The following is a 22149-nucleotide window of genomic DNA, read 5'->3' on the forward strand; positions in this document are numbered from 1 at the left end:
CTTATTTGGGCAGATAACAGAAGACACCATGGCAGGAAACCCTGTGAAGGCAGAAAGAGGAAGGTGGCCCACGCTTCCCTCACAGCTCTGCCCCGGGTGTGGGTAGGGTTAGAGAAGCAACCCACACACACTAAGGCTGTCTGAAATTTGCCTACAAGAGTAATGGTCGGTGGCCAGCCGCAATTCTCCCCATAGACTGGCCTACCTGGCCACACTGATTCAGCTCTCCTGCCATTCCACACCCCAGCTCCTCCAGGCTGCTTGTTTCTCCCAGCTTCTCAAAGGGAAGGTTTGGTGTGGTAATGGTGAAGGCAGTCAGCCTAGGACAAGGGTTTTCAGGGCCACTGGGCCTGGCAAAATCCACAACCCATACACTTGTTGAATGCAGACGCTGAACAAGCTGTCTCCAAACATTGGTCCTCTCCCTGTGTTCTGAAACCAATAATGCATATCAAGACACAGTCAGGCACAATGACACACACCTGTAATCCCAACACTTTGGGAGGCTGAGGCAGGAGGACTGCGAGTTTGAGTCCAGCCTGCGCAACATAGCAAGAGTCTGTCTCAAAAAAGGGGGAGGGCAGGGTCGTAGCTCAGTGTGAAGGCCCTGGGTTCAGTCCCCAGGACAGAAAAAAATAGACACATATTTCATCCTGGTCAGATGTAACTCCAACTCAAGCCTCAGCGCAAAGATATCAGGGAAGCAAGAGCAAGAAAGGGCGCCCTACCCTTGTACCCCGTTACACGCACACGCCCCATTTGGTGGAAACAGAAAGGAATGGATTATGAGCTCACCTTGGCGTTTCCTGTGGCTCCCAGCGCCCGCTGCAGGGACTCACCCCCAGGCCCTCTCCCCACCTACGCCAGCCTTCTCCAAGCACCATAGGCACGGCCACCAGGGGACGCAATGGATAGCAGAACCTGCCATTAACTCCTTTTTCCTCTAGGGAATGAATGTCGCCCTGGGCTGGCATACTCTCAAGATTTTGCTGGGGGAGGAGGCAGAAAAAACAGGCCTGCAGGTTCTGTGCCTTTGAGGGGAGGGAGGCAGATACCTGAGTCCAACACTTGAGAGAGGGATGCTGACTAGGAAGGGCAGGCAGGGGATGGAGGCAAGATTGAGAGGGAAAGGAGATCCACCCACATTCAATGCCCATCTTCAGACCCCCTTAAAAATGCCTGCAAGTAAACCTGTCCTTAGGCAGACTTTTGTCCTATGGGCCCTGTTTTTCTCTATGGACATTTCCCCCAACTGCTCCTTGTCTACTCCACTCAGTGGGGACCTGGAGCGTTCTCGCCCTCTCCTTCTACCCACATCTCCAGAGAGCTCAGGACTAGCGTGTTTGTAGCATTTATTGAGCATCTGCTGTATGCTAGCTGTGCAGAGTGGGGAGCAAGGCAGTAGAGCTATGGAGCAAGGCAGGGCGCACACTTGGGGCAGGCAGAGAGGCAAGATGCGGAGGAACCACACCCGACGGTCACTGAGCTACTCAGCTGCGGGTCCCTGGCAGAAGTTTCGGTTATAGAAGTAACAGTTGTCCCTTGTCAGGGTTGTGCTCAGCTGGGCCCAGAAACTGCCCTGACCCCTGGGCTGCTGAGGCCAGAAGAGGACGCTCTGGTGGCAGAGGCGCTGGCGCAGCCGCACATAGCGGGAGCGGTGGGCATCTGGGCTGAGGATCACCAGCACCACGATGTCCTTGCGGTCCTCCAGCAGGCGCTGCTGGGCCAACAGGAAGCCGGTGCGCAGGAGGCCGCTGACCCGATCAGTGTGGGCCAGCACAAAGACCGTCTTGCGGCTGCCATAGACGGAGGCCCACAGGTTCTCAAAGAGTGTCTTTCCAGGCACCCAGTCCCGCTCCTCCAGGCACAGGCGCAGTGCCTGGCGCCCACGGCGCTCCTCCAGCTGCACCCGCAGCTCGTGGTACACCCAGTCAGCCACTGCACCCTGTGTCTTGTCAAAGATCACGAAGGCATCGTAGGGCAGGGCTTGGGCACCACGCGGGCCCCGCCGAGGGAGCCAGGTCAAGCCCAAGTGGAAGCAGTACCAGAGGTCCCAGCCACAGAGGTGCTGCAGCACCGGCACCACCAGGCCCAGAGCCACCACCAGGAGTGAAAGGCCAAAGCAGTCCCAGGAGAGGGCCTCATCCAGGCAGAGGCGCAGGTCCTGTGTGAAGATGCTGCGGCCCTGCAGCTGGATGGGGCTGTCACACTTTACGTGGTTGGGCAGGCCAGGCACAGCGGCCTGCACCTCCAGCAGGAAGTCCACAAAAGCCGCCCCGCAGATGCAGTGGAGGGGGTTGGCGCTCACATCCAGGACTTTCAGGTTGCCTGCCACAGTCCCAAACCAGGAGGACTCAATTGTGCTGAGGATGTTGTCACTGAGGTTGAGCTCCTGCAGCTCAGTAGCCAGTGCAAAGAAACCTGGGGTCACAAAGCTGATGCTGTTGCCACTGACGTCCAGCTTCTGTAGCTGCGTGCCGTTGGGCAGGGTGCCATTGGTCAGGCCCTTCAGCTGGTTTCCTGCCAAGTCCAGGGCCTGCAGCTTGGGTAGGAGGATGAGGCTGCTCCAGTTGAAGAAGGCCAGGTAGTTGTCACGGAGACGCAGAAACTTCAGGCTCTTGGGGAGGCTGTCCAGGTTGCGGGAGAGGAGGGTGTGCAGGCGGTTCTGGGACAGGTCCAGCAAGTTCAGGCCTTGCAGGCCTTGGAAGAAGTGGAGGTAAAGGTCTCCCTCGGCCCACATGCTGCTCACGGTGTTGCCACTGAAGTCCAGGACCTGCAGGGATCTGCTGTAGAGCCGTGGGTTCACACGGCTGTTGATGCCATTGTGAGCAAGGCTGAGGTACTGCAGTTTGTGCAGCCGGGCCACAAAGCTGAGATTGTGACCTATGCCCTGCATGCCAAAGGGCTGGCTGTTGTAACTGAGATCCAGGGCCTTTAACTGTGGCAGCTCCGTGAATGAGTGCCCATGGTACAGGTCCAGCTTGTTATGGGACATGTCTAATACCTGCAGACTGGTCAGTGTCTCGAACTGTGAGCCGTTCACAGCCTGGGCAATGCAGTTGTGACTCAGGATCAGACACTGGAGGCGAGAGAGGTTGGTGAACATCTCTGACTTCACTGTCACCAGGTTGTTTCCAGACAGGTCCAAGGTAAATGGGAAGTGCTTGCAGTTGGGCATAAAGTCTCTAGGCTTGGGGTTGCCCAGTGGGGCTGGAGCAAGGTCCTCAGGCCTCAGCCAGACCTGCTCCTCCCTGTCATCTGCCTCCCCAAGGGCCGTCCGTGTTGGAGCTCCACTGATGCGGTTGTCTGACAGGTCCACAAAGTGAAGAGCAGGGAAGGCCCCAAAGATGCTGAGCTGGGCCTGGTTGATGAAATTCATCTGCAGATTAAGAGTCTGGAGCAGGGGCAAGTGGGCCAGTGGCTTGAGCGTGTTCTCACTGAGCGACCGAAAGAATATGCCATTCATGTCTAACTCCTGCAGGGAGGTCAGGTCCCCAAAGGAGGGTGCTAGCTGCAGGTGAGCAAAGGACACTCCTTTGCAGTAATTGAAGGACAGGTTGAGCTTGTGCAGCCGTGCCAGGCCCTGGAAGGCCCTGGTCTTCGTGATACAGTCATAGAGGAAGTTCTCGCTCAGGTCTAGCACTGTGAGGTTCTCCAGGCCTCGGAACCATCTGGGATCCAGAGTGTGGAGAGAACTGTCCTTCAGTACCAGGCCTTCGAGGTGGATGAGGTGGTGGAAGGTGTCGGGGTGCAGCTGGAGGGTTTTGTTGAGGCACTCCACACAGGGGTTGCGGGCATGGTCACAGCGGCGGCAGTTTCCACCCACGTCTAGCACTCGCAGGGCGGTCAGGTTGGCCAGGTCCCCAGGATCCAGTTTAAAGATGTGATTGTAGGACAGTAGCAGGTATTCAAGACTGGGCGGTAGGTCACGGGGCACCGTTGTGAGGTTGTTGTACTTGAGTGATAGGTGGGTGAGGTTGCCTAGACCCAGGAGGGCACCTGGGGCCACCTCCAGTGCCTGATGGCATGGGTTCTTGTAGTAGCAGTTGCCATCCATGAAGAGGATACGCAAGGCAGGCAGGCCAGTGAGGCTGGTGGAGTCCAGCACCAGGATGTTGGTGTGACTCAGGGTCAGGTTCACAAGAGAGCTGGGCAGGGCAGGCACGGTGGTGATGCTGTTGTAGCTCAGGTTCAGATCCTCTAGAGTGGGCATAGCCAGAAAGGTCTTGGGTTCAATGGTCATGTGGCAGGGGAAGTGCATAGGGCTGAGGCCGGTCGGCGGGCAATTCCACTTGAGGTTGAGATGCCGCAGGTTTGGCAGGTGGACAAAGTCAGAGTTATGGAGGTGGTGGATGCGGTTGGAGAGCAAAGAAAGGCTGGTGACATTGCTGCGCGGTGCTGCTGCAGAGAAGCGGGGCACAGATTTCAGGAACAGCCAGTTGCAGTTCACCACACCATTGGGCTGGAGCTCACAGGGCAGGAAGGCAGGCAGAGCGCCCAGGGCCAGGGCCTCGGCCAGCGCCACAGCCTGCATCAGGAGAGACAGCGGGTGCGGGATCCTTCGGCAGGGAGCCTGTGGGAGCCGGTGGCTGTATGAGTGTCCAGCCCCAGCACCATCCCCACCTGTTCCCCGTCAGGGGTCTGCGCAGGCCTTCCAAGCCTCCCTCCAACTGCTGCTCCAGCTGCCAAAGACCTTTCCACCTTCTCGGTGCCCTGGGGAACCTCAGCTTGGCCTCCTACCAATCTCTGACTCTGAATGTGGACTCAGAATCAGGACTGAGCCTGCAGTACAGTTCTGATTTCACATATAACCAGACCCCACCCTAGCTTGTTTTCTCTTCCTCTCCTTAGGGGCCATTAAACCTTGTCCTTTTAAACAAAGCTGCAGCTGGCTCTGCTACCTCCAGTCACTCTGAAATCCCCCTGCATTTGATTAAGACTCCAGCAAGGATGAGTGTCCTGCTGTGGTCCAGGATGGCTTCCACCCTGGTCCCTGGCTAGCATGGACAATGCCCAGCTCCTAATCCTCTGCTCTCCTCCCTCTCTCAGCCTGCTTGGGGATAGGATGGACAGAGCCCAGCCAGCAGCCTCAAACCAGTGCAGGTGCAGGGCCTCAGCCCTCTCACCCACCAGCAACTTTGACCTCTCTGCTCAGAGATGGCCTCTGCTCTGGTGTCTTTAGGGTTCAGTGAGTGTCCCTAGGACCGTGGGAATGACTGTTCCTTTTGCTGTTGCCTGCAGCTGCTAGGTCCACCTCCTTCCTCCCCCCTTCCCACACGGTCTCCTTTTCCAGGGGCTGCTGTCCTACCATGTCAGGACGTGGGGTCTTCTCCTGAGGGTCTAGCCAGTACACTGGGCAACAGCTTCAGGGAAGGATGCTGCAGACAAGCTAGCAAGTGTCCCTTCTCTCTGAGAAGAGAGGAAGTGAGAGTTCCCTACCAGCCCAGCAGCTGCCCCCCTCAGCCAAACCAGGGAGGGCAGGTGGTTTGCAGTGAGTCAGCTGACAGAGAGCTCTTTAACCCCTTCCTCTTTCCACTCTCCCCCAAGACAGCTGAGGTCCCCAGTGGGCCTCACATCTGTCTCTGGGAAATTCAGGGCACAGCAAAAGCTAGAGGTTGCCTAAGGTTCACAAGCATAATGGGTTCACACTCATGCCAGGTCCTCCCTGTCCCGAGAGGGCTGTCTCACCATCAGCCTCAGCCCCTCTCGGGACAGTGACTCTCCTGCTCTTCCTTTCCTGCCCCCTAGAGCCCCATCCCAGAGCTCTGTGTGGCCTCAAGAGCCCAGTGGTGGGCAGAGTACACCTCATCTGGAGCAGGGCCTCCTCCCCTCGTTCCCAGTCCCCGACACGCACGGGAACCCAGACCTCAGTGGTCCTGCCAGGGCTCCGGAGGCTGCTCCTCCCCACCCAGCTCTCTCAGAGCTCCTGGCCCCAAGCCTTGGGGTGCCCCAGAGCCCTCCTCAGGTTCTGCCCCCTCTGCTTCCATTTCACTGCCTGGTTGAGCAGCCTGGCTGCCTGGCTCTGCTTACTGTGCAGCCTCTTCATATCCCAGCCCTGGAGGGACGTATCCTGTGGGCTCCTCCTCTGCCTAGATCCCTTCTCATTGTCCCTGGGGTCATAGTCACAGTCCATGTGGTGGCCAAATTTCTGGAGAACTTTCCCTTCCACTTCTGGCCTGTCTGCAGTCATGCTGGCCTCCTGGTTGTTGGCTGGGACACACCTGTGCCCACCTGCCTCAGGCCTTTGAGCCTGTTCTTCCTTCTGCCTGCATTTTCCTTCTTTAGGACTCTGCATGTCACCCTCTCCACCAGGCTTTCCCTGATCTTCTTTTTTGGGCAGGGGGTACTGGGGATCGAACTTGGGACCTTGCCTCTGTAAGGCAGGTGGCAGAACCACTGAGCTAAATCCCTGCCCACCCCGCTTTTGGGGGGATTTGGTTTTTTGTGACAGGGTCTCACTATGTGGTTGAGACTGACCTGGAACTCACTGTGCAGCCCAGGCTGGTCTCGAACTCCAGTAATCCTCAGAGTGCTGTGATTACAGGCATAAAGTCAACTCCCAACCCAGATATAACTCTCCAGAGCCCCTTTGCCCACTTCAGTTCCTGCTTTATGTTTTTCAATTGCTGTTACACCGTACTGTTAACTCTTCATGGTTATTGCATTGTCTTATTCCCCTGATGGAATGTCAGATTCTTGGATCCAGATCCCATCTGTGTCCCTGGAATGCAGCACAGTGCCCAGCACACAGCTGTGCTGCATATTTGCTGAAGCTGTGGGTCCCCGGCAAACAGCTCTAGGCAGATATCCAAGTGGAAATAGAACAAGTGAATGAACAAATGGGGTTTTTGCTGGTAGCACTCAGGGCTGCACATACGCCTCCCCACTCCTCCTGGACCCACTTCTGGGCAGGAGTCATAGCCAGAAGGCTCCAAGGTGCCAGTCATCCAGCTGGCTCAGCAGCTGCCCACTGGGAGCGAGCATGTGGGATGGGCAAGAATGAACCACTTCTAGGTCCACTCTAGGGTTCCAGCTCTCCCCTTGACAAGCCCAGGGGCTTTAGTAGGGCCTAAGGGAGGCCACAGGGATGGGATATTGCCTGAACTAGAAGACAGTGCCCCACTCAGAAGCTGGATGGTAGTTATCAACTGCATGTGTCCTACCCGTCTGGGACAGAAACCTTCATCTATCTCTGCGGTGTTCAAAGAAACCCTGGCTCCTGCTAAACCTCAGGCTCGGGACAGACTTTTCCAGAATCTCTGATTGGCACCTCTAGTACCACCCTGGCTCCCTTGGGGATAGAAAAGCAGGTCTAGAGAGGCACAAAGATACTGACAGAGGTGTGTAAACCACACAGAGCTGTGCACAAACACATGCTCACAGACACATGGACTGGAGGCACCAAGACAGAGGCCCTCAGCCCCACAGGGGCTGGAAACTCAGCAAGTACCCTCATCCATTGTGGCAGGCTGAATAATGCCCCCTTCACAACCAATATCATACTTCTCTGAATGTCATGGGGGTTTTCTTCCTCAGCTTTTGTGTATTTTGGATTGTACCAGCACTGAGCTACATTTCCAGCCAAAGTTGCTAAGCTGCTCGGGCTTGGTTTAAATTTGTATCCACCTGCCTCAGCCTCCCAGAGTCTTGGGATTATAAACTACATGCTTCCTTACATGGCAAAAGGGACTTTGCGGCTAAGATCTAAATTAAGGATCTTGATATGAGGGGCTTTGGAGGCACAGAGACAGAGAAATCTGATTTCAGAAGCCATGACCCTGGGAGCAGAGACTCGGACAAGATGTCTCTGACTTGGAACATGGAAGAGGCCACAAGCCAAGGAATGAATATAAGCAACCTCTAGAAATGGAAGAAGCAAGGAAATGGATTTTCACAAGGCCTCTAGGAGTCAGTCCTACCAATAGCTAGCCTTTATCCCTGGAAAACTCATTTCTGGCTTCCAAAACTGAACTGTAGTACATTTGTGGGGCTTTTCTTGAGTCAGGGTTTCACCATATTGCCCAGGCTGGTCTTGAATGAAATTGTTTTTCAAACTGCTAAGTTTGTGGTCCTCTATAATAGCAGCCATGGGGAACAAGACACCAAATCCTGTGTGACACTGGAGGTGTGCTGGTCTCTTGCCCTGAAGAAATGGCTTCTCCCACACTCACATGGCTAGGAGCACAGGGCACCACCCAGCAGGCTGACAAGTCTGTTTCCGAGCTGGGAGAGGGCCACCCAATTCCTGGGCCAGAGACACAAGGACTGATTTAAAAATATTTTATTCTTTAGAAAATACAGCATTCAACCATCCTGTCCTGCAGTGACCCCAGCCCCAGCCCAGCTCACCCTACCTACTATGGCAGAGGCTTCTAGGCTGTGCTGGGATCCTAGTCTCAGGTCCCCCGAAGGCCAGATTTATGCCAAGCCCCTGATCCAGGCTCCCTGACCCAACCAGGGAGGGGCTTGGGCATTCTGGGGACACACATAAGAAGCAGAGATGGCAATGGGGAAGGGTCACAAAATGCTGGCCAGTGGCCCTTAAAAGCTGCAAGTGTTCAGCCACCAGCCCTCACGCCCCACAGTCAGTACCTCCCTGAAACCCAGGCTGGGGAGGAGAGAGGTACAGGGAGCTGAGGCAGGCAACTCCACAGTCCGCATGCCAGCCTGGCTGTCTGGCTGCCTAGCTGTCATCTCCATTCTCACCAGGGCCCCGGATGAGGCGCTTGTGGCCCCGCTTCCCCCCAGGGCCCTTGGGCTTGGCGAAGGCCTGCTTGAAGGCATGTTGCTTGGGGTGGACCTCATCGTAGAGGAACTCAGCTGTCAGCTCTGCCCCATCGCCAATCTCAATCTGCGCAGGATAAAGCAGTAGTCACCCCAATAGTGAACGCCCCTGACATACACCACCCTTGGTAACCTCTACCTCTGGGGTGCCCTTTAATCTCTCTCACCCAGCTCTGGCTTCCTCCCTCAGAAGCCCACCTGGAATGCTACTCTCAGGAACACCGAGCCTGGGGCCTCCTGACCCCAGAGTCCCTCCCTATCCCTAGACCCAGGAAAAGGAGAAATGGCAAAAGGCGCTTTGGCTTTGTTGGCTGGGCAGCCATGGGTCCAACAAGGCAGCAAGGAATCAAGGAGTCCTGCTCTGCCATCACATAGGACTCCAATGCCTCACAGAGAGGCTGCAGTGATGGGCCCTGGGGATGGGCACCCACCTTCTTGGAGATCTCCAGCTGGAAGTCCTGCTCTACAGAGTCGAGGAGGCGGCTCTTGCAGCTGGAGTACAGCATGCGCTCCTTGATGCTGCACTTGTAGCCCGGCATGGAGTAGATGAACACTGCAGGGGTGAGGGTGGGCGGGGGGTAAGCCATGCAGACAGGAACCTGCAGACTTTCACCCATCCAGCACCAAGGCCCTGCAGCAGCCACTCACCCACAGACTCAAGGGGGTCACCCTCATGGGTGTGCTTGTAGAGGAAAAAGTGGTAGCGGGCAGCATCTCGGGGCACCCGGGCAGGCAGCTGGACCACATCCGTAGGCTCTGTATGCACAAGTTCAATGGTCTCCTGCTCCAGGTCCAGCTTCTACGGAGTAGCAGGGGCACACATGAGAGCATCTTTCTATCCGACAACAACCCCAAATTGGACAGGCTAGCAGGCAGGACTCTCCTCACCATGCTGTCCCTCTGTGGGACTCAGGTCCCTCTCATGAGGCACCTGGGCCTGCCCTATACTGCCCCTTTGCAGGCTCTGCTGGAGAGGGGATGCCCGCAGGGGCAAAAGGATGGGGCGGTACAAAAGGTCTCGACCTCAGGAAGGCACTAGCTCCTGAGGAAGGGCCAGCTCCTCCTCAGCGGTAAAGCCATTCTGCTCGAAAGGGACCTTGTGGAGCACTGGTGCAGAAGGACCCTGCCTGAGGAGAAGGGTTGGCCAAGGCGGGCTGCACAGGGAGTCTGGGATAGGAAGGGGCTCAGGGGCAGGGCAGTGTGTACAGTGCTGGGGACAGGAAGGCAGGTGCATTCATACACCCAACACAGGAAGAGAGGGCTGGGGAGGATAACAGGCTCTGTGAGTCCACAGATTAGCTGGTCAGCTAGGCTGGGGGAGCAGGGTTCCATGTCACGGGAACATGGAGATCAGGAGCAGCAGTAGGGCAGTGGGCCTGATGAGTATGCCAGAGGACTGAGAACCCACCAGCTGGATGTAGTTGATAGTCTTCTGCTTCAGCTGCTGAAGTGCCCGCTGGGCCTCAGGCTGAAGGGGGAAGGCGAGACCCTGCAGCGTCTGGTGCTTGCTTTCCACACTGATCTCCGTCTTCACCTGGAGGGCAGGGCAATGGTGAGGGAGGTCCATACACGTCCAGCCAGGGCATGGCCACGGCAGGAGCATGGGCTCCAACACACCCACCTCATTGATACGGATCTGCTGGAGCTCTCTCTCGGCTGAAGTCAGAGGGGCAGGGGCAGCACAGGACGATAGGTGCTTCTGGTATCCAGCAAAGGAGAGGTCATCCTGGGGGCAGACCCAGAGGCATGAATGGGCACCTCTGCTCGAAGCTCCTAGCCTCCCAGCCCTCCCATTTCACCACCAAGCCTGGCACTGGTGTTCTCTGTGGCCTGCACAATGCCACACTTTCTGTAGACCCATGATCCTGGCCCCATGCTATGTACAGGCCTGGGCGGCTACTTTCACCTACCTTTACTGTGCCAAAGAGCTCATCCTTGATGTGGCCGCCCCCAAACTCCTTCTTCACTGTGGCCCGAGTGGCGGCATAGAGCATCTTCAGCCGTACCTGATGGGGTGGAGCGAACCGTGCCAAACCATGAAGCCCTATGAGCAGGGCTGACTCTGCAGAAGCATGCAGGAGCCCTGGGAAGGGCCCAGTCACCATTGTGCCCACACAGCCAGAAGGGGGTTGCAGCATGAGACAAAGCTGCAGTAGGGAGGCGCCGCCAGCAGGGGGAGCCCCAGGACAGCCCACATCCTGGCCTTCTAAAGCCAAGGATCTAGGGAACCCAAGCTCCCCAGTCAGACTCTCTCCCTGGGGGAGAGCCTTGTTACCCTACTCATCCCAGCTGCCTCCCCATGCCTCACTGGCCCTGAGCCACCGAGGGCTTAGTGAGGCTGGCAAGGGTCCCTGTGACTCACGGGGGAATTGTCAGGTGACCAGGCGAGGAAGAGCCACTCAAAGCCCTGAGCGTTCTGTGAGTCGAGGCGGAAGAGCATGTAGCAGGGCTGTTGAGCATCCAGCAGCGGCAGCACATCCCTGTCATAGTCTTGGTCCCAGCGGCCCACGGGCTCCTGCGAGGCACCCAGCACGAGCTGCTCTGGGGGCAGAGGCCGGGTGAGCCAGAGCAGCTGTCTCTGTCTTCTACCTCTGCCTGTGGCTCCAAGGCCAGGTCAGACCTGCTGGCCACCCTACCCTACTGTCACTGGAAACAGCCCCCTCCCACAATGTCTTACTAAGGAACCCCCAGGGCTCCTTAGCAAGCGAGTGAACAAGGGCAAGCCTGCTTCTCTGTACGTCCTGACCCCCCACAACCACATGAGGACGCAGGGCCTCACGAGACTCACACGGCTACATGCCACTCCCACCCCATCCTCAGACAGCTGCTCAGAGCACAGTCCTACCCTGCATCTCCTCTGCCCTCCCCACTCAGCCCAGGCCATGAGGACCAGGAAAGAAGTATTCTGCTACCACACCTCAACTGTATTCTGCTCCCTTTCCAAAAGTCACAAAAAATAGGGGCCAACTTCTTAATGCTTGGGACTGACAGGTCTTGTGTTAAGTGGCTAAAGGGGCATCAGGCTGTATCTGTGGGCTGGGTCCTCAGCCGAGCACCAAAGGCCTAGGCTGGAGGAAGCACCGGGCAAAGGGGCAATGGGCCTGTCCAGGGGGCCCAGCACCTCACCAGCAGGCCTTTGTGCTGGAGCCCCAACCGGCCAAACCCACCGGTCCCACTGTCTCTTCAGGCTTGGCTCCTTGCCTGCCAGCCTGGAATTCACATGGAATCAGGGTTGAACATTGGCAGTCACACGCTGAGTGGGCCCCAACAGCATTGTCCATGGTGTTTAATTTGCTGTTAATGTTTCAAACCAGGAATTTTACATAAGTAAAATCTAGCCAGGTGTGATGGCACATGCCTGTAATTGTAACAATCAGGAGGCTGAGACAGGAAGATCACTGTAGATTCAAGGCCAGCCTAGGCTACACAGTGAGTTCAAGGTCAGCCTGAACAACACAGAGACTTGTCTCAGAACAAAAACCTAAACCAAGCCAAATCAAGCCAAACCAAACCCAAACCAAAAACGTAAGTGGAATTATCAGCTTCTCTGGAAATCTCAGGAGCTCTAGTCACACTCTGGACATTCCCAGATACCCCAACAACTATAATGCAGAGCTGATAAGGGCCGGAGATTTAGCTCAGTGGTTTCGCCACCTGCCTTGCAAGCAAGCACAAGGAACTGAGTTCGATCCCTGGTACCAAAAAAATAAAAATAAAAAATTCAGAACTGATAAGAGCCCATCTAGAGATCCCACCTGCTTAAGATCTTACATCTCATGTAGAGGACTGGGGAAGGGCCAAGGACTGGGGTGGAGGCTGCGCTCATGACCTACCTCAGTGTCCCCTACCAGGCTATGAAGGCAACTGAATTTGGGGATAATGGACAAAGGCCAGCACAGCCATGGTCCTAAAGCCTGAGGTTAATTTTGGATCTGGGAATATTTAAAATGTACCAATAAATGTTTTGGAAAAAAAAAAAAGAACAAAAATTTGGATCTGGGAAGCCCCTGATAAGGTGAACTGGGCACCAAGCCCATGAGGAGTAGCCCCTAAAGGGCCTGCCACTGCATGGCTATTTGGCGGGGAGTGGGGAGGGTACTGGGCATTGAACTCAGGACCTTGTGCTTGTGAGGCAGGCATGGTGCCACTGAGCTAAATCCCCAGCCCACAGAATGGCTATTGAGAAGGGCTGGACCGCTGGGAGACTTGGCCAAGCCCAGTCCCTGAGTCTATAGCCTTTGTTGTCAGTAGCAGTCCCTTGACACAGAAGAAAAGCAGGAGGAGGCCTTTATTCCCAAGCCCTTAGCCCAGTCCAGTACTATCCCTCTCAGAACCTTCCCCACTTCAGGCCTTAGCTCAAGCCCCTGTACCCCAGCACCACGCTGTATAACCCCAGGTCCCAGGATCCAGCCCAAGGCCCAGCCAAGCCCAAGCCCCATGCTGCTCAAAGAATTAGCTGGACACAAGTTCCTTTTCCCCATCACGGCAATCCCAAGGGAAAGGTCTGCCCATGGGACGCAGCCGGGCTAGGCCAGTTTGCTGACGGTAAGTGGGTAGAAGTGGGTGATAACAGCCCATGTGACTGTGCCTGGACTCACTTGTCTGCTGTGCCCTGCTGCCCAACCCAGTGCCCCGACTGAGCCCATGACAGTTTACCTCCTGGCTTCTGGGAAGGTGGGCAGGCCCAGGACAGGGCTCTACTTCCAACCCTCCCTCCTGAGGCACCTCTTGTGAGTGGCCTCCCCACCACTCCCATATGGGGAAACTGAGGCCCTGAAGGGGTCAAAGGCCAAAAATTACCCCCACACACACCCCAGAAGCAAATGGGTCCAGCCTCAGCCTGTGTCCCAGCTGTGGGGTCACTCACCGTCCTCGATGATGACTTTGATGAGACGGACAGAGCCAGCCCGTGCCTTGGCAAAGAATTCCTTCAGCTCCTCCGTGGCTACAAGAACAAGAAACATGGTGAGCAATGAGCAGACAGAATGGAAGGGACAAACCTAGGGCCTGCTCTGTCCTGTGGGGTCTGGTGACTGAGCTGGGAACAGGATTAAATATGCTCCCCCATGTGACTGGGAACCTGAGATGGCCACTGAATGCAAGCTCCCAAATTTAGCCATCAGAAGTGGAAGCGGGTGGCCTGATGGCTGGAACAACTTTGGTGACAGGGAGGGGCAGACAGAGATGGGACAGCCCACCCAAAGACAGGCCCAGCTCCTGGGCAAGCCAGGCTACAGGAGTGAATGGCCTCCGCCTGTTCCCTGCCCCTGTGAAGGCCCAGCAGTGGGTTGGCCTCAGACACTCCCAGCACTGTCACATCCACAGACAAAGGAATACAGACAAGTGCCCCCTGCTGCACAGGGACTACCAGGCCCACTCACATGCACACACTGCATGTGCCAAGGCATGCTAAGTCCTACATGAGTGGATCTAAAATATGTGTAAGAGACAAGAGCATAAATACAAACACCTTGTGTAAGAACACACACTCAACTGGTCAAATGAGTGAACACATATTTTTAGACACAAACACATAGGCAGGCAACTGAAAAGCTTGCTAAGACACATGTCAAGGCCAGTGGACATCCAAAGGGTACACAGAAACAGACACACGTGACACAGCCTCAACCCCCAGCCAGGTTCCATGCCCTGAGGAGACCCTGAGGTGCTATCCCCAGCCCTGGCACAGCCCTGCCCTGGCAGAGGGCAATGTGCCTTCAGCCCTCAGGTACCAGGGAAGGTTTCCTGGAGGAGTGGTACCTACCAGGAAAGAAACTCCACCTTGGACCCTAGACTCCAGAGTTGGAAGGTAACAGCCAGTGACCTCTGCCCTGGGTGAAGATCACAGCTGGAGCTAGGGAGCCATACATAGTCTCGGATCCACTAGTGATGGCGAACAGGGAAACCATAGTGAAGGCCCTGTTTGGTCTCTGGGTAAGCAAGGCCAGGCCAGCCTGACCTTGAGGATGCCCAGGGGTCAGGAAAATCCCAGCAGCAGCACAGCTGGAGGGCTGAGGTCAGAGAGTATTTATAGGGCCTGCATTGGGCAGCTCAAGGGGCGGCTTTTGGAAAACACACTCTGGCCATGTCCTCAAGTGCCCCTCACAGAGTGACACTGAGCCAGAGCCCTCAGGCTGTGCACCACCCTCCAAGGTCACTGGCCCATGCAGAGGCCCCATCGAGCCCAGCAGGCTCACAAAAGCTCTGGGCCAGGGCAGAACTTCCCATTAGGAGACCCCAAGCAGGGCCTGGAAGCATCAAGCCTCTGAGGGCTCCACTTCTCCCTTAGCTGTGAGACCCCTTATGTCCCTAAACCTCCTATACATGGGAGGAAATACCCTAAACTTCGGGGGACTGTGGTGAGGAGGAGAGGGATGACGTGCTCAGGAATGACCCCTGATTAATCACTTGGAGGGGGTGGAGGGAAGGCTGTGCTAAGTGGCCCTTTCTACCCGATCACACCTTGGGAGGGGAGACCAGGAAGCTCCCCAGAGGGAGAGGCTGATGAGTCCCTTTCTAATGTTCCCAGGGCAAACTGACACTCAAGCAGGGGAAGAGACTTCCCACCCTACCCCAATCCCTCCCCAGCCACCATCAATAATCCAGAGGCCAGGCCTGGGACACCTGAGCCTCTGTCATCAAAGATTCATGACCCCTCCAGCTTGCCCACCCTCCCAAGTCCAGTAAGCCTCAGGTTACGGTCCCTCCCCGGCACTGCTCTGAGGTCAGCAGCCCTACACCTACGGCCAGGACAGGGCTGGACCCTGGTGCTCCAGGGTGATCTCCCCTGACACCTCCGGCCCAAACTAGGAAGGTGGGCTGTGCACAGGTAGAAGGCTGGGGGTCAGCCCAGTCTCCAGTGCTCCCCTAGCCAGGTTTGTCAGCAGAGAACAGTGGTGTCTAACTTCCCCAGGAGCTCCTCCCAGCTGGAGGTCGCCAACAGCTGTGACCAGACAAAAGTGAAGGAAGGGGCGTGACCCTGCAGCAGTTTTCCCCTGCCGGAAGGCTGGCCCTCACTGAGGCCCCAGTGTTCGCTAGTCCTGCAGGGTGGAAGCAGGAGCAGGGGTGGGGCTAGAGAAACCCTCTTGGGTGGTGTAGCCACTAAGTGACCACAACCACAAGTTGAGATCCAGGCGGTCAGGCAGGTCGATGGTGACAGCACTTGGCAGCAGTGTGGTGGCAGAGTGGCCCATGGCAAAACCACCAGGCTGCGTAGGCAAGTGGCCTAGGCCTTACCCGAGCTAGGCAGCCCTCCCAAGCCAATGACAGATGGGAACACTGAGGCCTGAGGAAGGCCAATGCACCTGGCTCCCAGCCATAGCTTTTCTTCCAGGCTGTCCAACTGGGGTCCCAGGGAGAGGGGCAGTGTGTGTGATGCACTGGAATATAGGAGCTTCCAGAGGATGAGGGTGGGTGCTGGCCTGGATTCTCTAGGACCCTCCCCAACTATGCCCTTATCTGGACCCTTTTCTGCCTCCTGACTGGAGCTGGGACTTTCCAACTCTGTCTGTGGCAGACTCGGGAGATCACAGAGGAAAATAGGAGGGAGGTCAGAGGTCAAGGTCAGGTCCCCCAACCTGACCTGCAGGAGTGCTACAGTCCTGAAAGGAGCAAAGGTCTGGACCCTCTCTCCTCACACACACACAAACCAGTGCAAGCCATGAGGCACATCCCGTGCATGCATCCATGGTAACAAATGAACGCGCCCCAACTGTGCATACACAGAGACACCCACAGACGTGCGAAATACCACGAAATGGTGATGTCTAAGATGGTCCCATGCCACCTACGGTGTCCAAACAGCCACTCAGGCATGTGCATTAATGTCCCTAGATGTGTACAAGCAAGTCACATCCAGATGTGCACACAGGAGCTGGAGAGTGGGACTTGTGCACATGCGTGTACATTCTCCCAGATGTGCACATCCGGGTATGCCCACCCCCGGAAAGGAACAAGACACAAGAGGGGCATCTACTACCCCCCTCCCGACGGGTACGCCATACCTCCACCCTCAGCTGTGCGCGCCCACTCCTGGCTATGCATGGCAGTCCCCGAGAAGTGCCCACCCCAGGCGATTGGCTGCTGCAGAGAACAGGAAGCTTCCTCCTAGCTGATGCGAGGAGGAGGAAGGGGCCGAGAGCCGGGTAGGGGGCACAGCCGAGAGCCGACCCCTAGGCCTCCTGGGCCCCTGCCTGTCCGCCATCCGCCCTCACCGTGGATGCCGGTCTGGTGCGCCATGGCTCGGCGTCCCGCTCGCCCACGCCTTCGGGGCCGCCGTTTGGCCCTGGCCGGGTTACACTCGCCGGACCCGGAGGAGGAAGATGTGGTAGCTGCCGGCCAGCCTCGCGCAGCTTCCCGGGCGGTGCCGCAGGCCCCGCCCCCAGCGGCGCCCCGCCCCTAAGGGCAAGGCTGGGAGGGGGCGGGACTCATTGGCGCGTGCGCAATGGACTCCTGGGGGGGGGCCCCAGGTGGTGTGTTGGGCAGAGTCCTCACCCCTTCGCGCGCAGCGGCTGGGGAAGAGTCCTGCGTGCGCTAGGGGCGTAGGCGTCAGAACACCCCGATCCCCGCGTGGTTTGTGGAAGAGGCTTGCGCCCCGGGCCTGCTAGGTTTGCGTGCGGGGGCGGATCTGCACTTAGTGCGGAACAGGAAGAGGCCAGCGGGTGGATGCTTGTGCTTGGGCGGTGGCCCTTCCTTGAGGGGCGTTTCCGGAGTTCTCTTCGCTGGGTTCTGGGCATATGGGGTGGGAGCTCACACTTCCCTGTCAGATAGCCAGCAGATGAAGTGTCTCTACGCACAGAATGTGAGCGGCTGTTAGGAAGCGACATTTTCCGCGGGACACAATGGGGTAATCAGCAGAGCAGAGGGAAAGTTCTGCAAAACAGCGCAGAGAAAGTTCTGCAGGGGGAATTGCATGTGCAAAGGCCTAGAGGTTGAAGGAGTGCCAGAACTTTGTGAATATGAAGAACTTCCCAGCTCTTGATAGGTTTATTTCCAGACCTAGCAGCACTTGCCTGCTGCTACCAGCCAGTCAGCATATTGTGTCTTCAGGCCTCTGTGGACCCCATGCGTCCAGTCAGTCCCTGTCCAGGGACTTTGGATGGGAAGATTGGAAAGAAGTTTGCGTTTTGGGGCTGAGATTGCTGAGACATGATGGAATGTGTGGCCTGCCTGATACCTGGTATAAGTCTTTACGTCACACAATTTTTTTGTTTTGTTTTTTAGAGACAGGCACTAGGTAGCCCAGGCTGGTCTCAAACTCGCAGAGATCCTCCTGCCTCAGCTTCCTGAGTGCTGGGACTACAGGCGTGCACTGCCACACCCAGCTTGTGTCACAGTCTTTTTACATGCAGGGTATATTTATTTAATCACAATGACAGCCCGAGTGTCACTGTTCCATTCTAGACTCCGAGGTATGGAGAGGTGAGCAATTTGATCACATGGTAATGAGTGTGCCCAGCAACCTCAATTTCCTCCGAGGTATGGAGAGGTGAGCAATTTGATCACATGGTAATGAGTGTGCCCAGCAACCTCAATTTCCTTTACTCAATAAATTGTAACGAAGGAGGGAAGTCTTGTTGAGCAGTGACCCTGGTCTCTTCCATCTGTCTCTCACTGCTCAGGGAGAGGTTTTAACCAGAGAAGGGAGATCTCCTTGGATACTGGGGTTTGAGCTCTGTGCCGCTAACTTCAGATCCTGGGACATGGGCATGAAGCCTGAGGGCCAGAGGGTATCAAAACAGACTCCACCTCCCCTGAGATCTGGTTTCAGGCAGAAAGGTGAGAAGGCTGCTTGTGTACAGCTCTTCATAGTCCAGGGATGAACGCCGTGTCCAGGTGGTGGTTACACAATTACGCCCTGACAGCCACCATTCTTCTTGCTTCTGTGGACTTATTCAGGACATTGCATACAAAATGTGTCCTTTTATGTCAGGCTGATATCTCTTAGCATTTTTTCATTATTTCTGAGATTCACCCATGGGTTTGCACATACTGGTACCGCATTCCTTTTTATGATGGAATGATACTCCATTGAATGCACAATCTGTACCACAATGTGTCCATTCCTCTATCGATGGACATGGTTTATTTCTACCTTCTGGCTCTTGTGATAGTGCTGCTGTGAACACAATGCTTTTGACTCAACAGTTCCTTACTAAGAACTCATCCTACCAGTATGTGCTCACAAAAAACTGGAAAGCAAAACATTGAAAATAATCTAAATGTCCATCCCTGGGGCCTAATTATATAAAGTCCACGCATTTGCAGTGAGACTAACAAAGAGCAAGACAGCTTATAAAGGATTCACATCAGAGGGCTGCCAGGGATGTAGCTCAGTGGTGCTGCACCTGCCTGGTAAGTTCAAGGTCCTGAGTTCAATCCCCAGTACCAAAACCAAAACAAAACAAAACAAAAAAACCCACACTCAGAGGGGTCTTATATGAAACATCTAGATGCAAAATATAGCCTAAATTATTAGGTGTATAATGTGCAAGAAGAAATTTTACACACAAACATATGTATGATTTTTTTGGCTTGAATTTGCACAGAATGCTCTTACATCTCTGGAAGGAGCCCTAAGGTGTCTCTAGTAAGAGAAACTGGCTAGCTAGGGAATGGGTGACAGGAAAGACTTACTGCTAAATTATACTTTTATACCTCTTGAATTTTGAGTCATGTGAAAATATCAAGTTAAAAAATTAAACCCAAGACAGGCATGATGGCGTACATATGTAATTCAGCACCCAGGAGGCTGAGGTAGAGGATCATTGAGTTTGAGATCAGCCTGGACTACATAGCTAGATCCTGTCTAAAAGCAAAATGAAACACCTTTGTTAGAGAACACGTGTAGCTAAATCAAAGCCATTTTTGTTGTAAATTTAAAACTATAGAAAAGCTTTTTCCTTTTTCTTGGCCTGATTGTCCCTGTCCTTCATCCCTGCCCCCCAAACCCCATCAACTAATGGAGTTAGCCAGTGAGAAGCTTCTGGCCAGAAGGCAGCAGGCTTGGGTTCACTGCAGCATTTGGGAGAAGGGTGTGGCTGCAGGGAGAAGGGTGTTGCTGGGGTGTGAGGGGTTATATGGCTCCTGAAAGGGCTCAGTTTAAGAATAAAGGTTAAGGAAAAAAAAATCTGGGCCTGGAGTCTCATGCCTGTAATTCTAGCACTTGGGAGGCTGAGGCAGGAGAATTGCCACGAGTTTGAGGCCAGCTTGAGCTACCTAGTGAATTCAAGTTCAGCCTGAACTTATTTAGAGACCCTGTCTCTAAATAAATAATAGAAATAAAGAAAAATCCACTCCCAGAGAATCTCAGCTGCAATTTCAAGTACTAGAGAGAGAAGCACTTGGAAGTTTCTGGAAAGAGAAAAGACAAATATAGGCCAATCTAAAGACAGGGCAACTGAGTGTGGTGACACATAGCTGTAATCAGCACTCTGGGAGGCTAAGGAAGGGAGATTGCAAGTTCAAGTCCATCTTGGGCAATTTAATGAATAAAAAGTTTTAAAAAAATGACAACAAAACAAAAAAACAGGAGAGCTGGGGACATAGTTCAGTGCAAAAGTCCTGGGTTCAGAAATTGCCAGTATTGGAGCAGGGAGGGGGGATAAAAAGAGGAAAGAGGGTGCTGGATTTTAGCCTACAGCTCCTGTGAAAACGTCTCAGACAGGACTTAAACTGTGTCGAGGTGAGTCCAAGACAAGTGGGTTGGAAAGATAGCATTTAATTTGTTTTTTCCATTTTAGATTTTTAAAAAAGCCTCTGAGCCATCAACCAGTGGTGATGCAGTGACCCCACATACTGAACTGTGCCTGCCTCACTTTGGGCCCCTGGTCTCTTTCTGTCCTAGTGACTGATCTCAGCTCAGGTATCCTTTGGGAGAGTTTTTGACTGTCCTGCCACATGGCTGTCCCACCACCAGTGGATAGTCAAGGACTATCTACTGAGATTTCCACCATACCACAGGGGGCTCAGTGGGCAGGTCCTGGCTTTTCTCCCCCAAGTACTGTGCTGTGCCCAGTGTGGGCCTGGCACATACAACAGGCCCAGTAAGTTAGACCCCCAGAGTATCCTGGAAATGAATCATTGTTTTTTTTAAATTTATTTTTTTTGGACCTGGGATCGAACTCGGGTCCTTGTGCTTGCCAGGCAGGTGCCGGAACCACTGAGCCAAATCCTCGGCCCGGAACTGAATCATTGATGGAGGGGCACTGGGCACACATTCTACCCAAAGAACCTTCCTCTTTGGGGGAGAAGAACCTCCAGTGGGGCAGTGCTGGCTGCTTGGAGGAAGTGGGACCTGTTGAACATGGGCCTGGGCTCAGAATTGCAGAAAGAGGGAGGGATTCCTCCTCCTCTAGCCACTCGAGGGGACATAGGCTGTCTGGGCTGTTGGGCCTTTGGGACTTCAGTAGGCTTCCTGGAGAAGGAAGGGGAAGAGAAATCTGGTGGTGGTTGTGGGGAGGATTTAGTCATCTATACTGTCATAACGGGAAGAGTGAACATCGCACCCCGGGCATCGGAGACTTCCCCTCTGTGGGCCTGAGTCCTAGGTTATGAGAGTGAAACAGCAGTCTTGCACCACAGGTTGGATTTAAGGGACAGATCAGTGACCATGTTCTCTGTTCACACGCAGATGTGAAGGGGGCCACTGCTGCTGGCCTCATGGTGACAGCTAGCCAGGGGTTAAGAGAATGTAACATCTACCCTCAGCCCAGATGGAAATCTTTGACTCCTCAGTCCCAAGTCTAAAATCTGACCAGCTAAAACCTTTGGGAGACCACTGAGTCTCCTTTAAGTCTCCATAGGTTCTTGTCCATCAGTCACTCACACTCTAGTGAAGATCGTGCTGTCTGTCCAGGGAAGACATCTTGGTTGGTGGTACAGAACTTTGGGAGATAAGTACAGCTGGGGTCACAGCCCATCTCACTCAGGATGGGGAGGTCAGGATGACCATTAAGCCCCATCCAGGGAGGTTTGGGTGGGTGAGGAGAGAGCACAGGGCCTCAGCGTGCCAGTCGGACACCTAAGACGCACCTCGTCCCCATCTTCCCCGGGTGTGAGATGGTACAGCAGCAGGAGGAGGCCCTGCCAGCACACACACACCGTCCCGCATACAGGGACAGGACCGGACACTTTCTGCCTCTCTGAGGTTACTGCCCCACAGACGCGGGTGAACATATCCTGCTCAGTGTTGCTGTGCGATGCTGGCTGGCGACTTTGCCTCTCTAGGCCTGTTTTCTCGCGTTTCAAGTGGGTTGATAACGGCAGTCTTCTGCTGTTGTTAGGGAGCCTTACAGCACAGGCCGCCCACAGACCCGGCCCCGCCCCGGCCCGCTTCCTCCTACGCGGCCGCGGGCAGAGGTGTCT

The 22149-nt window shown here is 55.0% G+C and overlaps 2 protein-coding genes across 4 annotated transcripts in view; one reads left to right on the forward strand and one right to left on the reverse strand.

Moving 5' to 3' along the window:
* Positions 1–1343: 1343 nt before the first annotated feature.
* On the reverse strand, positions 1344–17341 carry LOC104863125 (twinfilin-2). 3 transcript variants are annotated; one of them, XM_010625432.3, is made up of 9 exons: positions 16998–17341; positions 13652–13729; positions 11147–11325; positions 10695–10790; positions 10406–10510; positions 10193–10318; positions 9433–9583; positions 9216–9337; positions 1344–4573 (listed from the first exon to the last, which is right to left on the reverse strand). In XM_010625432.3, exons 1-9 carry the CDS (start codon positions 17020–17022, stop codon positions 1487–1489), a joined length of 3969 nt encoding a protein of 1322 aa, XP_010623734.1. In that variant the 5' UTR covers positions 17023–17341; the 3' UTR covers positions 1344–1486. The 3 variants fall into 3 exon arrangements, with proteins under 3 accessions (XP_010623734.1, XP_010623732.1, XP_010623733.1); XM_010625431.3 differs by lacking the exon at positions 1344–4573 and adding an exon at positions 8640–8851 and having other exon boundaries at positions 16998–17165; XM_010625430.2 differs by lacking the exons at positions 9216–9337; positions 9433–9583; positions 10193–10318; ... (3 more) ...; positions 13652–13729; positions 16998–17341 and adding an exon at positions 5309–5504.
* A 907-nt stretch (positions 17342–18248) lies between these two features.
* The window catches only part of Ppm1m (protein phosphatase, Mg2+/Mn2+ dependent 1M), a 9012-nt gene continuing 5111 nt past the window's right edge, over positions 18249–22149 (forward strand). The window contains exon 1 of the mRNA XM_010625433.2: positions 18249–18271. Coding sequence (XP_010623735.1) covers positions 18264–18271 — 8 coding nt within the window. The 5' untranslated portion in view covers positions 18249–18263. The remainder of the gene's footprint in view (positions 18272–22149) is intronic.

This window comes from Fukomys damarensis, unplaced genomic scaffold, assembly GCF_012274545.1.
Source record: "Fukomys damarensis isolate Sample0158 unplaced genomic scaffold, DMR_v1.0_HiC HiC_scaffold_37, whole genome shotgun sequence".
Classification (NCBI taxonomy): domain Eukaryota; kingdom Metazoa; phylum Chordata; class Mammalia; order Rodentia; family Bathyergidae; genus Fukomys; species Fukomys damarensis.

Bases quoted from the DNA above. Each gene is read 5' to 3' on its own strand.
- LOC104863125 (XM_010625432.3), bottom strand. From the start codon at position 17,022: ATGGCGCACCAGACCGGCATCCACG. The intron at 11,326-13,651 runs GTGAGTGACCCC...CTCTGCCCCCAG, and splicing joins CAAAGTCATCATCGAGGACG to AGCAGCTCGTGCTGGGTGCC. The intron at 10,791-11,146 runs GTGAGTCACAGG...CCACCCCATCAG, and splicing joins GGTCACCTGACAATTCCCCC to GTACGGCTGAAGATGCTCTA.